Here is a 17999-nt window from a genome sequence, read left to right as displayed (position 1 = left end):
CTGAAATACAACAAGCCACTGGCAACAGGAGTATGAATGAAACAGAGGTACTTAAGCAGATACCTTTTGTGCATTTACATACATTTGTGGCTGATAAAACTTATCAGTCTGTAATTGGTATGCATTGATTGGCTTATCAGTTAACATGCAATTCTAGTAAATATTATGATTATATGACATGAGACTATAAAAATACCTTTTTAATAAAAAAATAAATAAATTAGTCTTTATTCTGTGCTACATTAAAAAAATTAAGGTAACACAAAATAAAGGATTTTCTAAAAAAATACTAATATAAATATGTATATCTATGATTAAAATAGTTTTAAATGATAACACTTAAATAATACTTAAGTTTTAATACTACATGCTTGTTTTAATTAGAAAATATGAATTTATTATAGATATTGCGCAATGTTAGATAAAAAAATACAATAAAAAACATGCTTTGGAAAGTCTGTACTAACCTGCTATATAATTTCTAAAGCCACTGACCATAATACTGAATTTAAGAGAAAGTAAGTAGGTATAAAAACTTTTTAAATTAATTAACATTTTGGCAATGGGTACCCTACATTCGCAAATTAATTTCGATTGTAAAAATTAAATTCATAAGAGTAGAATATATTAAAAAATTTAATACGTTTCAATAAAATACTTAAAATATATATAAGGTATAACTTACAACGGAGGTAATTTTATAAATGGTAAAACCATTCTTGTGTCTTGAGGTTTCATCCACCGAAAACCGGCGGACCCATTTGTCTCTCACCGACATTATTAAAAATTATCTTTTATATTTCATATCACAAAGTTATTATATTCTTAACAGGCATATTTTACAATTATTAATATTAAAACAGGAAAATAAAAGAAAAATCCTTGAATAAATTAAGTATTTTTAATGTATTGAAAGTTCCAATAGTTAGCAAGACAGAAATAATAATGTTTATTTTTATTTGACTTTGACAATCAAATGACGTTGACATATAAGCACGTAACGTCACTTATTTTTTTTATTTCACTACATATAAGTTTTTAAATATCTTTTTTTTAATATAAAAAATTTACTAATTTCTTTTAGATGTGTTTCGGTATTTACCTGCCTTATGGAGATGAAGGAAATGATGTTCTTGGAAATACTTTAGAAGATAAACCAGATGAAATAATTATGCGAGAATAGATACCAAATTTTGTTCTATTTGATTATCATAAATACTTATTTGAAGCAACAATGTAAGCACGTTTGCTATTACTACTATTGCTACATCTTGATGTGAATGTTGTTAATATTGTACCTAAATGCTTATTCATTACCCATGCATCTAATATTGTACTGTAGTTTAATATGTCAATCTTACGCTAGATGTCACTAGTAGCATCGACTAACAAATTTCGTTTGATTTAACATAAATTCACATTCCGTTAACTAGATGTCTGATGATGTCACTTACATTCCAATAACCAGATGTCTGATGATATCAGTTAAGTTATTGTTAAGTTATTCAAATAAAAAATAGTCGATAGTAATTGAAACGTTTCATTTATTTACTCTATACTTAATAAACTGAGTTCGATTGAGATTTTCAATGCTTTAAAGTGTTATAAAATATTGTTAAAGAGTTAGTTACAAAAGAAATAAACCAAAGATGGAGGCAATAGGTCAAACTTGTAGCTTGATTACTTATCCCCACTTCCCTGCACTCAACCGAATGGCGCGCGGCGAGAGGTTGTGCTCGCTCAGTTTCGTGTCGTGTTTCTTACGTCCTCGAATACTTTGCAATAATACTTTTCCTTCGCGACATGAATGGGATTATTTGTTCGAAATATAACAATTTAGGTGCGATCGTCTGATTAATTGTGTCCCGGAAAAATGTGTTACCAATAACGTGTTGTTTATTTGTTGTGAAGTGATCGAATAAAATATAAAAACCGGATACCGTTGAGATGGGTTCCAAAATCGAATACGTGGATTCGTCACATCTGTACGCTACAAACTACGTTCGAAATTCGAAAGCTATCGGTGTGCTTTGGGCAATATTTACGATTTGCTATGCGATTATAGCCGTTGTTGCATTCGTGACACCTGAATGGATCGGAGATTTAGAGACGGAGTATCCAAGGAAGTTTGGACTGTGGCAAGTTTGTAAAGCTGACGAGGTGGAGGACTGTAAAGGGCGGTTAGACGATTTCCTATCAATAAATGGGCTGGTATTCAAAATTGCGACCGTGTTAGTGGGAATAGCGGTCGCGCTCGCCCTGTTTACAATATGTGCAATGCTGTTATTCTTCTTTTGTCAATCGACGACGGTGTTTCATATTTGCGGTTGGCTGCAGCTTTTATCTGGTGAGTAATTCGTGTCTGTTAGATATTTCGTAATATTTCAAAGTAATTAACATATCTATCCGCTTACTATAAAATAAGTAAGTTCAAATTAAGTAAAATGGTAATATAATGATATCTTCATTACGGAAATAGAAGGCGAAAACTAATGTTTCAATCCAATTTGTAAATTTTTCAAGTTGTTGTTTTGACAATTTCAAATTCAGTCTACAATTTTATGTCGGTCGGCGTAGATTCCTTTGTTCCTTCGAATATGTTTACAAGTTTTTATAACCACAGATAAGTAATAATACAGGGTAAAACTGTAATTACTAGTGGTAAGTACCTATGTATGGTGATCTATTTCGAATTAAGAATCCATTTAAGTCATTTAATATATTAGAGCAGAAACTTTGTGAACCAAAAATTTAAAAACGACAGAAAAAATATATAGGTAGGTAGGTATGTACTATGTATGTAGTAACTACCTATTTAACAAATGGACGGATCGAGATGGGAAGTTTAAAATTTTATTATTAGTTGCCATACCATGTTTCTTTTGCAAAATGGTTAAGTTTCGCTGATCGAATACTTTCTTCAAAGATCACTAATGTTTTCGACTTGACAATGTTAAGTTTATAATTAAAGATGGTGTCCCATAAAAAAAAATACCGACTTATATTGTGACAAGACCATTCTTTATTCTTTATTGTTTAAAGTTATTGTATTAAAAAAAAAAAAAACTTAATAGTGCACAAATGCGAGCTTATCTCTAAAAGAGATTTCTTCCAGCAAATCCAATATGAGAAAACTGACAGTTCATTAGTAGTTACAGTCATACATGTGTACTGATCGACTTAAATGTTATAGTTAAAATAAAAAAAAAATAAAATGTCTTTATATTTGAAAACACCGATAGGTATACCATAGACTATTTATGTTGACTTAAAAACAAAGAAGAAAGTAGTAAATCGATTTTGATAAAATTTCTATAGAACCATTCTGTAAGTATATATTTTCAGATAAAAAAAGAATTTTCCAAATCGGTTTACAACTGACGGAGTTATGAGGTAACAAACATAAAAAAAAACCAATCGTTTGTTTGTTTTTTTGATTGTCGTAGAGTTTGGCAGACTGATTGAAAAAATACAGATTCCAGACAAATTATCTTTTTGAAGACTAGGCAGCATGGTCTCCGACCTTAGCCTGTTCCAAATGGAACAAACGTACTAAAAAAAAAATGAAAAAATACAGTATTTTAATGTAAAATTTTTATTGCGGTATCTGTAAATGTAAACTCATTTGATGGATTTGTTTTTATGGATGATTATGGAATGGTGGTCCTGCCTGTATTATAGATATACGCTAGTGAGGTACTACGAAGGGATAATAGGTGAGGATGAAAGCAGGTCAGATAGCCCATCGCGAGAAATTCAAGTATCAACCACAATTGTTTCCAGGGGAAAACGCGTGGAGGTCGACCTGTTAGGATATATTGTTTGCAACGGGGCTGTTTTTGTTTTAATGGGTGAAAATAAAATGGTAACCCTGCATACGCTATCTGTGTACGCTGGCGGGGCACCAGTGAGGGATGATAGGTAAGGATGAAAAGGAAGGTCAGTTAGCCCATCGTGATGAATACTTTTGGAATTCAGCACGATGGTTTACAGGGGGGGCCATGTGGAGGTCGACCTAGTTGGGCATATTGCAGCAATAGGTCTGGTAGTCCTCATTACTAGCAATTTTTTTCCCTATTCTTTGATTGTTATACTGTTTCATTTACTAAGAAAAACATTCATCTCAAGCAGGACCTTTTAAAAAGGTCGCCTGTTCTTGCTTGTTGTACAAAGCGAAAGTTGGCTTAAAGCACTGACCTTGAATCGTGATAATAAAACGAGTCTCAAGTGTTATAGGTCCGTAGATGTGTTTGTGTGTGAATGTATGGTACATAGGCAGGTGCAGATAACATACATCCGCCAGTTTTACCGGTTGACATATGGTTGTATGGTTTGGAAGAGTTTTTAAAGTGTTAACGACCTACTCCAGCTTAGCACGGATCCAAATTGTGCATATACGTGTTAAAAAATCCATTCAAAACTAAAAACCATATCAATATTCGTGATTTTGAAGAGTTAAGAGGAGAAACTTCAGCGAATGTGATTTCTAATTTCCGTGGTCTTTTCTTGGATTCGAGCCTTCAGAAAAACTGATGCTCCCAGAAAGTATAATATTTATAAAATTATTCCTTTATATTCCTAATTCAAATTTATTTTATATCAAATAACAAGATCCATTTTGTTAGTAAGAGACTCAAAATTGTGGTTAGTAAATAAGGTTATACTTTAGTAGACCATATACTAACTTTGTAAAAAGTTGATTGCTTGGGTATTTCTCATTCGTGTTTCAACCGTGAAGCAGTTGTGTTTGTGTTTGCAGGGCTGTGTTTCGGTTTGAAGGGTGGGATATGGCGTGAATTTACAGGGTACAGAGGAATAACACCTGAGTCCTCAGGAATGGCAACGCATGAGGGGTATCATGGGCTAAACTATACTCTGTTATGTCCATGATACTGCTCATGTCTATAGGCGACGGTTACCACTTTCAATCAGGTGGGCCGTCAGCTTGCTTGCCATTCTAAGTTGTATAAAAAAATACCTTGGCTATGTGGTCCCGGGATAAAATAGGCCACCTCCTTCCTCTTCCGTGGGTGTCGTCAGAGGCGATTAAGTGAGACACTGCTGCCCATCTCTTGACCATTAAATTCCCTTAGTCGCCTCTTACGACATCCACGGCCAAAGGAGTGGCCCATTCTATGCCGGGATCACACAGCAGGTAAATTTAGTATAGGTAAAAATTTAAGGTAAATTACTATCATAAAAAGATGCTTGATGATTTCGATTTTTCACTTAGTAGTATATCTAAGTTATACCTCTGGTATTGCAGGCGTTCATAGGCTACGGTAACCGCTTACCATCAGGTGGGCCGTATGCTTATTTGCCACCTCAGTGGTATAAAAAAAAATACATTCCAATTTCTACTTACTCGAATGAATTTTCATTTCACTTAGTCATGCCCCAATGTAGGTTTAAATGTGTACCAAAGTGTTAATTTTTTAACAAGTCATGTTTTACACTTCGCTCCGTGAATGACTTTTACAATACTCATACAGTTATATAAGTAATTATCAAAACTAAATACATATTTCAACAGCTATTTCCTAGAAATAGTTAATAGCTTTATCATCAATTTTAATTAGTGAATTAGGTTAGTATTATATACATATGATATTATATTTTATGTTTACGTAAACTAAAATGAGTCGATAATTATTTTTAGCAATGATATTTTATTTATAATAGAAGTTTAGCAATAACACTTGAGTCCTCTGGAATGGCAACGCATAGGGGGTATCATGGGCGAAACAGTATACTCTGTTATGTCCAGAGTACTGCTCATGTCTATAGGCGACGGTTGCCACTTCCCATCAGGTGGACTGTCAGCTTGTTTGCCATTCTAAGTTGTATAAAAAGAAAAAAAAGTTTTAAATATTTGTCCTACAAAAATTTTGAGTAGGTACCTACGCCATATAATATGGGATGAAGATCTCAAAATTTGACTCATCTCTGTTTAGTAAAAACAATTATTGTTACTGTCGGTGACAGAACACTTAATTTATTGAAATTTATAAAAATCCTGTGTGACGATATTCGTTCATAGTCCAAAACCGCTCAATCGATTTCATGAAATTTTCGATCGACTTAAAAAAAAAGAGGTTCTCAATTCGGTTGTATTTTGTTTATTGTTGTCACTTCATAACTCCGTCAGTTCTAAATCGATTTGTAATTTTTTTTTTATCTATAAAGATATACTAACAGATTAGTTCCATAGAAATTTTATCAAAATCGATTCAGTAATTTAGTTTTTAATAGTTTAGATTCTAAATGGAAGCAACTAGTTTTGTTATATCTGAAGTCGGTTTTTTGTATGTGGTACATTCTTTAATTATATAAATGCGTAACGTTTGCTCCTAATTTTTTTTTTAATGGATGATAATGAAATGGTAACCCCACCCGCGCTATCGGTATACACCGGCGGGGCACCAGTGAAGGATGATAGGTGAGGATGAAGTAGGTCAGTTAGCCCATCGTGATGAATTCAACAAGAATTGTTCACGATGGTTTCCAGGGGGAACCACGTGGAGGTCGTCCTAATAAGGCATATTGCTAGCAATGGGACTATCAAACTCCATTGCTAATAATCCCTTTCCCCCCTATTTGCTCCAAATTAAGACATAAAATAGCTTTTAGTCTGATATATATATCAGACTATTATATAGAATGTTATAACATTCTATATTATTTCTTTTATCGGATAAAATAACGTTGACCGGATGGTTTGATAAAGACCTAACCAACAGTATGGAATTAATTTATTTTTTTCACATACAAATTGCTTACCATTGTTTACTTTCAATAAATATTAAAACAGATATACATAATTCATTTAATCCAATTGGCGGCTATAACCTTCATTTGTGTCGCCTGGGACGTAATGTGAGGCGAGACTAGAGTACAATGTTATGCCTCAAGTACCTACATAACGTAATGTAATCAGTATGTAATAAGTCGGCACGTTGTTTTTTGTTGATGCAGTACAAATTGTTGGTTTGGTTTACCATAATCTTTCACAGTATACTTTTCATCAGTATTGAGTATAATCTAAAAATAAGGTACTTAAAGCTCGTATTCGCGTGTATTAATAATAATAATGTTTATTTATTTATCACACAACTTTTTGAGTACAATGGAACACTTATAATAATACCATAGATAGAGAAGAAACTTGGCGTCAACGCCTCTCTGCGCAAATGCGCGTAATGTTTTCATGTTTATTTAAATACTATTAATATGATTTAAATTTTTATTACAATAAGATTAAATTAGATATTTCCCCTAATTTATGACCATTATAATAAGCACGTATATTATCGTATATGGATTTTATTGTTATTATTATATATATACCATAGATACATCAAAGTTGTGGAGAACTGACGCAAGTCATCAAAATATTGTCTTTAATCTAAGTTCGTATCGTTTCGATTCCGCAAGTACTGTAGTTAATCTATGTTTCACTTAATTGAATGGTCCAGAGATATTGGAACCCGGCATTATTCTTAATCTGTGTATTATGTTATTCTTATTTTAAAACCACAGAAAGAGAATGCCCAGGTACTCTCCTTATTCTGTGTTAAATTGAAGAAAAGACACCTATAGACGACAGTTCGTACAAAAGGAGTTACATCAATTAAAAATATTTTCTATCTTGTCTACCACAAGATTTCGTTCCGTAAATAAAAATGGCGACATATTTTTTTTAAAAGGGGTTCGTATGTGCTTGTACTATTTTTAATGAGATGAAAATGAAACCCACCTACGCTATCGACATACGCTGGCGAAGCATCAGTGACTGAACGATGGTGAGGATCAATCAGATCAGTTTGTCCAATGGAACTAATTAAACAATAATTAACCACGATGGTTTCCAAAGGGAACCGCATGGAACTTAACCTGATAGAGTATATTGTTAGCAATGGCCGTGGGACCTATTAGATTACATTACTAACAATCCCTTTCCTTCGAATAGTACTATTTGTTTACACCAAATCTTCAGCAGGTTAATTATTATAAAGGAAAAGACTAGTCAGACATTTTATATTTGCTCAGGTCATTAAAGTAGTTTAATATGAAAACGAGGAATGAAAAAGTAAGGCATTACGTGCCACTGGAATGTTGGTAATATAGGACCAATAATATCAGAATTTCACTGTGTGGTCCCAGTATAGAATAAACCACCCCGTCCCTTTCCGTGGGTGTCATAAGAAACGACTTAGAGATCTTATGGTCGAGGGATGAGCAGCAGCGTCCCTCTTAAAAGATCTCTTTAAAAGCCCAACTGCGATCAACCCGCCTGCCAAGCGTGGCAACTACTTGCAAAATTCCTCTTATGGGAGAGTTTTATGTTCAACCGTGGATAGTTAACAGTTGAAATAATAATAATATCAGGGGGGAAAGGGATTGTTAGTAATGGAGACTAAGAATCCCATTGCTAGCAATATACCTAACCAGGTCGACCTCCACGTGGTTTCCCTTGGAAACTATCATGATTAATTCCTGATGGATTCATCATGATGGGCTAATTGGCCTGTTTTCATTCTCATCTATCACTCTTCACTGGTGCTCCGCCAGCGTATCCCGTTAGCGCAGGCGGGGTTATTATTCCATTTTCATACATAAAAAAAAAAAATATCAGAATTGGTGAACACAGAGGAAGCCAGTTCAGTTCCGTGTAAGGCAACTAATTAACACGATCTACAAACAAGCAGTGTGTGAACTTTTTTTACGGTCATATAGCGGTTTGGTGAACTCCGGCGAGGTCGTAGGCATATGAGATGAGATGAAATGATATGATTTACATATTTTATGCTCCTCTGTGGTATTTCATTCATGCAGCATGTGCTCCAGTGATTTATTTTTTAATTGATGATAATGGAATGGTAACCCCGCCTGTCCTGTTTACGCTGGCGGGACACCAGTGAGGGATGATGGTGAGAAAAATGGCAGGTCACTTAGCTTATCGTGATGAATATACCTGGAATTCAACACAATGGTTTCCGGGGGGGACCACGTAGAGGTCGACTTGACAGGGCATATTGATAGCAATGGGACTGGTAGTCCGCATTACTGGCAATCCTTTCTCCCCATTCTAGCGAGGTCGCAGGCATATTACGTTTTCTACGTTTTTGTAGTGCATCCACAATGTTTGCAGCGGCATGGACAGATGACTTCTATGCCATCAGACGTAAACGGATCGCATCTCTTTTATATTGACTGCGTGGCAGCAGTAACAGCATTCTGTGGGCATTGTGTAATAAATGCGATAGCCTGATCCTCTCATTGTGGGTCAAAATTATTATAGGGGCCATAAAATGATTTTTGCACACATGGCAACTTTAATTACTCCCGTCAATCTATCAAACAACAAAAAAAAAAAAACACATTTTTATCGCACAAAAGCAGGAGTAAACACTAGTCTCATGTATTTGTGACTATCTCGATTAAAAAAAATGAAACCGCCGGTGTCTTGTCGTTGAAATTTTTTCACGAATGTGAAACTCAATGCCAACAGTTCGTGCTAAACGAAATATCACAATAGAATGATTTTTATCGACTGTAATACTTTATTTTATGCAATATTCAATGACAAACAAACTGACAGCCCTGGAGTAGTAATAACCATCGTCTATAGATATGAACAATGTGTCGTAAGAGCCGACTAAGGAAGGGCGAGGGATGGGCAGCAGCGTCCCTCTTAAAACATCTCTAAAGCCTAACTGCGGTGTCAAATCTGTCTGCCAAGCGTGACAACTACTAGTAAAACTCTCCAAGGGAGAGTTATCTACACTAAAGGTATACGTTGGCGAAACACCAGTGAGAGATGACAAGTGAAAAGGCAGCTCAGTTAGCCCATCGTGCGAAAAACACCTGAGGGCCTACCATGAAGTATTTTCTTAAATTTCGGGGACGAACGAAACAGAAATTTGATGTTAAAATTACATAACACATGCTGTTTAAAATTATTAAAAATGTTAAAATATCGTTCCTTTGGACTATTAGAATAGGATTTATGATGAACGAAATGTTAAGCTCCATTTACTGGGTCAATTTTGATACGAATAAAAACACGAAATTGAGCGCGAAATTTCGGAATTTCATTTCATGGTAGACCACTTGGAATTCAACACGATGGTTTCCAGGTGGAACCACGTGGAGGTCGACTTGACAGGGTATATTGCTAGCGATAAGACTAGAAGTCTGGATTATCAACAATCCCTTTCCAACAGGATAAAAAATAAAGTATGTTATTCTTTCTCGTAAATAGTACATCTCTGTCAAATTTCATGACGATTTAACAAGCCGTTACGATGCTAAGAGATTTCTCAAGACTTTCACACGATAAAAAAAATATGTTCATTATAATTATGGTAATATGTTGTTAATATTTGATATTGGTATATGTATTTAACCGTTATATTATAAATTATAACGGTCGTTTATAACAGTCTTTTTGAACTGTATCGGTCATTTGGTAAGTCAAGTAACAAGATTGATCTTTTTAGTGCTTATCTATACATAACGGACGGATTTTTTTTAATGGATGATAATATAATAGTAACCCCGTCTACGCAGGGGGAAAGAGATTGTTAGTAATGAAGACTGAGAATCCCATTGCTAGCAGTATACCCAACCAGGTCGACCTCCTCGCGGTTCCCCCTGGAAACTATCATGGTTAATTCCTGATGAATTCATCATGATGGGCTAACTGGCCTGTTTTCATTCTCATCATCACCCTTCACTGGTGCTGCGCAAGGGTATACCGTTAGCGCAGGCGGGGTTACCATACCATTTTCACCCATAAAAATAAAAAACCCGTCTACGCTAACGGTATACGCTGGCGGGGCACCAGTGAGGGATGATAGGTGAGAATGAAAAAGGAAGTTGGCCCATCATGATAAACCTAGTGTACTATATACCTGGAATTTGTTACGATGGATTCCAGAGGGACCACGGCGACCTCCCCGTGGTACCCCCTAGAAACCATCTTGCTGAACGCCCGGTATATTCATCATGATGGGCTAACTGACCTGCCTTTTCATTCTCACCTACCATTCTGATGATCTATGAGTGCTTCCTTTATAACTTTTATATTTATTTTGACTTATAATTTCTGCATATTTTTTATGCCTAAATCCTCGTTTTATTTATTAGATAATACGTCAAGATACATTGTATGCGCAAGTATTAGTTAGATATCGTTAATAAAAAACAGGTCAGCTAATTTGACAATTAGCAAAGCAATTGAAAACAAGCTGACAAAAAGTTGGCACGTTTTTGAGACTCGATGCTCTATCTATATAATCTAAGGTATGTATAATTATATATGATGCATATTACCTGCACTAAAATATATAAAACATAATGTATTATATATTTTAGTGCAGGTAATATGAACAGTCAAGTTGTCCAAAGAGAGAAAAGTAAAAGTACATGACATAATGAGAAAACGTGTTACATTAAATATTACATTAACGGTTTGTTTCACTCACGATATAACGTTATAATGAAAATTTTATTTTACTACGAACAATATTTGAATTTAGAACACGGAAACGTGCGTTCAAAAATTAGGCTTTGTTTCGTAATAAGCAGTTTCATCAGCATACCAGTCGTTAACTATCCACCGCTGAATATGGGCCTACCCCATATGGGGATTTTTATCAGTAGTTGCCACGCTTGGCAGGCGGGTTGGCAACCGCAGTTAGGCTTTGGTGATATCGTAAAAGGGACGCTGCTGCCTCTTGACTATTAAGTTCCCTTATTCGCCTTTTACTTTATTTTGAAGACAACTTTTTTTTTTAATAATATATAGTCTTATAATATTCGCTGATAATGTAGCTTTATACATATATAGGTGAATGATTTTTTTTAATCGGTTGAGTAATTTTTTATTTTGTCTATCTATTACAAATATACAAAAAAAAAATACTTTTTATATAATATGTATATAGATACAGATTATATAATACGAGTAGTTTGCCTCAGTCTTCTATGTTTGTATAATTTTTTTTTATGCATTTTGATGCAATTTTTGTATCTATCAAATTAAAGTGTAAATTAATGTATCTAGTTTAATTTTCATTCAAATATATGTTATTTTAATTAATTTCAAACGTAATAAATGCTGAATATAATATTATAGAACTGGATTCATTTACATGTCCAGTTTTCATGTTAATTTCAAATGCACAATCAACAGACCAGTTATAGCATTCCATTAGGTGTGCACGGTATGCACGAGTATAATGATTCAAAACAAACCGCAGAAAGAGTATCAATTCTTTATCTATGAATCTTACCTACTAGATTATTAAAAAAAATTATTAAAAAAAAAATATGGTTACTGTATTACAAAAGAAAAGGTTCAAAACTTGAATTTGCTTTCATTTTATAACATAGTGATTACTTGCCTAAAAACAAGGAATTACATAGAAGTGATAAAATTGTTAATTCATAGCTAGCAGGCTAGTGTACAAAAAATGTTATACGGCCGTATAACTCTACCAAATTTAGATATAACCTGCTTGCATACTTTCTGCATAAATTGTATCGAATATATATATATATATATATATATATATAATCTAGTAATGTAAAATTTGTTATTGACAAATAATTGACATATCAAACATTTTCTATACACCTTCTATGAATTGGTAAAAATAGCAATTGATGATGTAAGATCTTTCGTCCTCTTTTTACTAATTATATTTCCATAAGAAAAAAGGAAACCATATGATTCACAGTTTTTATTTTACCATTCCTTCTATGTAATTCCTTGTTTTTAGTTACTAGCTTGATAACAAAAAATATTATTCAAATTTTTTACTGACTTCAAAAAGATTAACAATTTTTTTTTTTATTACGTGATTCCTAATATATCTGATATTTGATTATTTAATAGTGTTGTGTAATATTAACAGGAATACTTGTTTATTTAGTTGCTACTTGAATACGTTGACAAGAATCAAGACTCTTTGGAACTCTTTGGAATCAACTTCCAGCAGCAGTATTTCCGAACCGATACGACAACATAACCTTCAAGAAAAGAGCATATTCCTTTTTAAAAGGCCGGCAGCACACCTGCAATGCCGTTGGTGTTGTGGGTGACCATGGGCGGCGGTAGTCACTTACCATCAGGTGAGCCGCATGCTCGTTTGCCCCCTGTGTTGTAAAAAAAAAAAAAAGACTGACCTTATTAGTGCCTAGTTTTTAATGGATGATAATATAATGGTAACAGTGAGGGATGATAGGTGAGAATGAAAAGATAGGTCAGTTAGCCCGCCGTGATGAATACACATGGAATTCAACATCATGGTTTCCAGGGGGAACCACGGGGAGGTCGACCTGATAGGATATATTGTTAGCAATGGAACTGGTAGTCTGCATTACAAACAATCCCTTTCCCCCTTATGTATCTATATTAAAAATTCTTTCATCTATAGAAAACTACGTTATCAGAGAGTAACATACGGAAATTCTATCAACCCGTATAAAACGAATTTATATAATATATAGTCTAAAAAAAAACGTTTCTTCAAAGACACAAAAGTTACAGTAGAATTGTTCGCCACATCTTTTGAAATTGAGACCAATTTTTATTTTATTAATTCCATTGCCTCGTCATTTAATCACATGTGCAATCATTTACGCGAAAAGTTTTTTCATTCGAATTGTCGAGAATCGATTACGTAACTGATGATTGATCGATTTATAACAACGACATATATTTTAATGTGAATTGCATCCATTAATTAGTAATTAACATATGTACCTATATGAAATGGTTGAGGTTTTTAGTTATAGTACCTATTATCCTATTTACCTCACTGGATAAAATAAGACTAGACTTCACTGAGAATACACATACATTTTAACCTTCGTTTATATAGATAGAGTGTCTCCATACAAATGTATCGAGAAAAGCGGGTCAACTTTTTCATACAATTTTGCATGAAATTAGTTATTAGTTTTCCCTTTATAACTTCTACGAGTATATTTAGTTTGTTTTATAATTTATGCACGTTTTTAATGCGTAAAAATTTATTTTATTTATTAAATAATTAAATACAGATATGTCAAGATACATTATGTGAAATATATATAACACTGATAAAAAAAAAACAAGTCAGCTAATTTGACAATTAGCTCACAAAATGTTGACCCGTTTTTGAGGCTCGATGCTCTATCTATATAATATAAGATTTTACTTTACTGAGTTTAAAAAAAAAAAAAACTCCTTCAGTTGTGAGGAAACATTCATTATTCTTAAAACAAATCCACCGAGATATTCCATAGACCTATTAGTGTCTATGGAATATCTAGTTATTTAAATTTAAAACTTGTTCTCGAATTACTTTTTGCTCCGCAAAGAAAAGCAACAGTTTCAAATGACACTAAATTAACATGGGACCAACACACCAAAAAATATACTGTAATTCGATTCATAATTGGCTGTTGTTTGTACGCCACAATTAACACTTTCCAATAGCAATAGAGAGACAGTCAGCTTATTAGACATTCCAAGTCATGAACAAAGAGTACCACGTAATCAACTCTTGAATTTTGGAAACTCCCACGAGACTGGGAAGCAAAAGTACCATAGGAACAAAGACGCGGGTATCATGTAGTTTGCCATAATTATGATAATTTATTGAAAAAGTTATATATATATATATATATATATATATATATATATATATATATATATATATATATATATATATATATATATATATTTTTGTTTTTTTTTTTAATAAATGATATTATAAGAGTAACCCCTCCTGAGCTATCGGTGTATGCTGGCGGAACACCAGTGATAAATAATGGATTTAAATCAAGCATTTTTTTTATGGGTGAAAATGGAATAGTAACTCCGCCTGCGCTAACGGGATACGCTGGCGGAGCACCAGTGAAGGGTGATAGATGAGAATGAAAACATGCCAGTTAGCCCATTATAATGAATTCATCAGGAATTAACCATGATAGTTTCCAGGGGGAACCGCGAGGAGGTCGCCCTGGTTGGGTATATTGCTAGCAATGGGATTCTAAGTCTCCATTACTAACAATCCCTTTCTCCCCTTTTAAAATCAAGCATTTGGTCCGTCGTGACGAATGCACATATAAAACAATCACGATTATTTCCAGGGGAAACAAAGAGGAGGTCGACCTGATAGGGTAAAGTTTGCTAGCAATTAGATTGCTAATCCTCATTACTAATAATCCCTTCTCCCCTGTACATGATAAGGTGTAATCTGGTCATTAATATAAAAAAAATCATACTGTACAGGATGTGAAAATGAGATCAAGCTGGTACTGTGATTGCTATAGGCTAGAAAGTGATGTTGATTCCATAAATGCTAAGCTAGACTTGTTAGCAGAGTCTATTTGTGTCAAGCCCGTTTGCGATTAAAACCAGCTTTTTTTTGCAGCACAAAGTAGGACTTAGAAATACTTAGAATAATGTTAAAAAACTTGTTTACGGAACGTATAATAAATGAGGTTTACTTTAAAAGTAAACAAATATTAACAATTTAAAATGCTAATACGAGTATTGAGTTAAAAATAGATAAATATATTTTTTTAATTAAAAAAAATAATTATCAGTCTCTATTAATTATAAATTTAAGTAAAAAAAAAAACTAAGTAAACGTACTTAATATAAAGGCTCCTTCAAATCGTCATAATATGTTATAGCTATAGCTCTAGGTCTCAGATGGATTATTATTTATTATTTATTTTATTAAATTTTGGCAAAAGACTTTATGCCACTAAGAAACTGGAAACGAGATGGGATATTAAAAAGGAACGGAAAGGATTTTAATATTAGTGATAGTTATAACGAATGGTAAACTTTCTAAATATATTTTGTCTACTAAAATTAGCAAGTGTATATAAATTTAAAAATTTCAGATTTAACCTCATTCAATTACAAGTTCCCGAATTAGGATTTTTTTTAAAAAATCAGATGACATTTAAACGAGATTTGACAATTATTTTTTTAGTAATTCTTCAAAAATATATTATTTTATATTATAGATATTTTTTTCTTATAAAATGACTACATTAACATCTTTCCCCGAAAATGATAAGTGTCCTAAAGTTTGTACTGATATTGGGGCGTTTAAAAAAGCTTCTAAAACTCCAGAACAGGCTGAGAAAGAAATAAAAAATGCTGAAGAAACTAAAGCTGCTGTTGCAGAACCTTCACCACCACCAACGTTTCAAGAATCACTCGAAGGAACTGGTCTTCCACCCACGGGTGAGGAATACTTACCTAATCTCAAACCAGGAACAGATGGTAAAGTTGACTGGACACCACTTGGGGATATGACTGGTACCAGACCAGGGGTCAATAAATACTCTATTAGCCGGTATTCACTGAATGAATGGAGAAAACATAACCAGAATGTATTAGATCCCGAAGTAATTACTGAGTCTAATATAATAGACTACAATGCGAAAACATCTATGATGCAGGCTTTTGGTAATATAGATAAACAGCAGAGTGAAAACACAAAGAGGTTAAAACAAAAAGCTAGAGATATCTTTAGATGGAAAGTAGAAGTTGAAAAAGCTTGTAAGGCAATAACTGAGGAAGTTGAATATCTAGAAATAGAACGACAAAGACTGAAAGGAGCATCTAGAGTACTGATGTTGCCTGAATCGATTTCAAAAGAATGTTTAGACCTCCGTTCAAACAGGTTCCAATCAGATTTAGTTGCTGATTTAGCGGAGCAAGAATTAATCAAAGAAATGAATTTAGTAAGCGAAGTGAGAGCAACTTTGAAAAATACTTTAAATCAAATCGAAGAACAAATGGCTATAAATAAAGCTGCTAAACACAGAATCGAATACGATTGTTGTGATAAAGCTATGGCTTACAATACTGAGTCCATCAACCTTAGTCTTAATACAAAATCGAATACAATCTTGTTTAAACCTGGTTCTACAAGATTTGGTGATTATACTGCTCCATTAGAATATTGGGAGTATTTTTGTAGAGAAAATGTCCAGAACTGTGAAGCAGCAAGACAAAAATCTGCGGATTTAAGAGGTAGCCTTAATGCTATTTTAGTGAATGGTGGAAGGAAATTAAGAAATCAAGCCGATAGAACTGATATGGCTTTAGCTGAGACTGTCGCTATAACTCAAGAATTATGCATGAAACTTGAAGAAACTTTGAGAAACACGCTGCAAAGGATTGCAGATATGGAGGTGTTAATAGATAATTTAAAAGATTCTATTAGAAAAATGGACTCGGCCATGAAATTGGCGCAAACGAGACTTGATAATAGAAATAATTGGAGGCCACATGGAGAGAGTGTTAGAGACCAACCACACTTAGGTTTAATTGAGGAAGTAAAAAAGATTCATGAGACTGTAACTTCTCTTCTTGGACAACTGCGTAATGCGGAACGAGTGAGAGAAGATTTATTAAAAAAGAGAATTGTCTTGGAAAAAGATATAGCTTCTAAACGTAAGACATTAAATATTGATAGAGACAGATGTGGGATGATCAGATCTCACTATCCATCAGCTTCTGAACTAGCTGGGTATTGATTAATAAATATATGGATCACATGCAGATATATTTACATAATTTTGTAGAAAATTTAATGTTAGTAATTCTATATTGTTTTCTTTTATTGTTTTTAAATCTTCTGATTCTTCATTCAGTCTATTTTTATGCGATTTCAAAAAAGGACTTTCTTTTTATCCGCATTTTTTCTGTCACTATGTTACGTGTTTATATTCCCAATTCAATAGGTTCATTATCCTCTTAGTCTCTTATATTAATTATAAATATTATAATTATAATTTGTGATAATTACAGTTAGCGTTTTTTGCTTATCAAAATCTACTTGTAATAAGCAATTTTATAAATTTTCATTTTTTGATGTAATGTAGTTCTACTCAAATATCTGTTTACGAAATATTTCGTTATTCGTCAATGTGCGTATATTCGAATAACTTTTTCAAGTTTTTGATCCGTATTT

General features: G+C 33.4%; 2 protein-coding genes across 2 annotated transcripts in view; both read left to right on the top strand.

Moving 5' to 3' along the window:
* The first annotated feature begins 1686 nt into the window (after nucleotides 1-1686).
* LOC113521041 (LHFPL tetraspan subfamily member 3 protein) overlaps nucleotides 1687-17999 on the top strand; it is a 32602-nt gene continuing 16289 nt past the window's right edge. Inside the window, exon 1 of the mRNA XM_052902068.1 lies at nucleotides 1687-2347. Within this exon, the coding sequence (XP_052758028.1) occupies nucleotides 1948-2347 (400 nt within the window). The 5' untranslated portion in view covers nucleotides 1687-1947. The remainder of the gene's footprint in view (nucleotides 2348-17999) is intronic.
* On the top strand, nucleotides 16001-17717 carry LOC113512742 (tektin-4-like). Its single transcript, XM_026896656.3, has one exon. It carries the CDS (start codon nucleotides 16057-16059, stop codon nucleotides 17560-17562), a length of 1506 nt encoding a protein of 501 aa, XP_026752457.2. The 5' UTR covers nucleotides 16001-16056; the 3' UTR covers nucleotides 17563-17717.

Source organism: Galleria mellonella, unplaced genomic scaffold (genome assembly GCF_026898425.1).
Source record: "Galleria mellonella isolate WM207_F2 unplaced genomic scaffold, CSIRO_AGI_GalMel_v1 utg87, whole genome shotgun sequence".
Taxonomy (NCBI): Eukaryota; Metazoa; Arthropoda; class Insecta; order Lepidoptera; family Pyralidae; genus Galleria; species Galleria mellonella.
The sequence above is the reverse complement of the archived record's forward strand: the minus strand, read 5'-3'. Positions and strand labels throughout refer to the sequence as shown.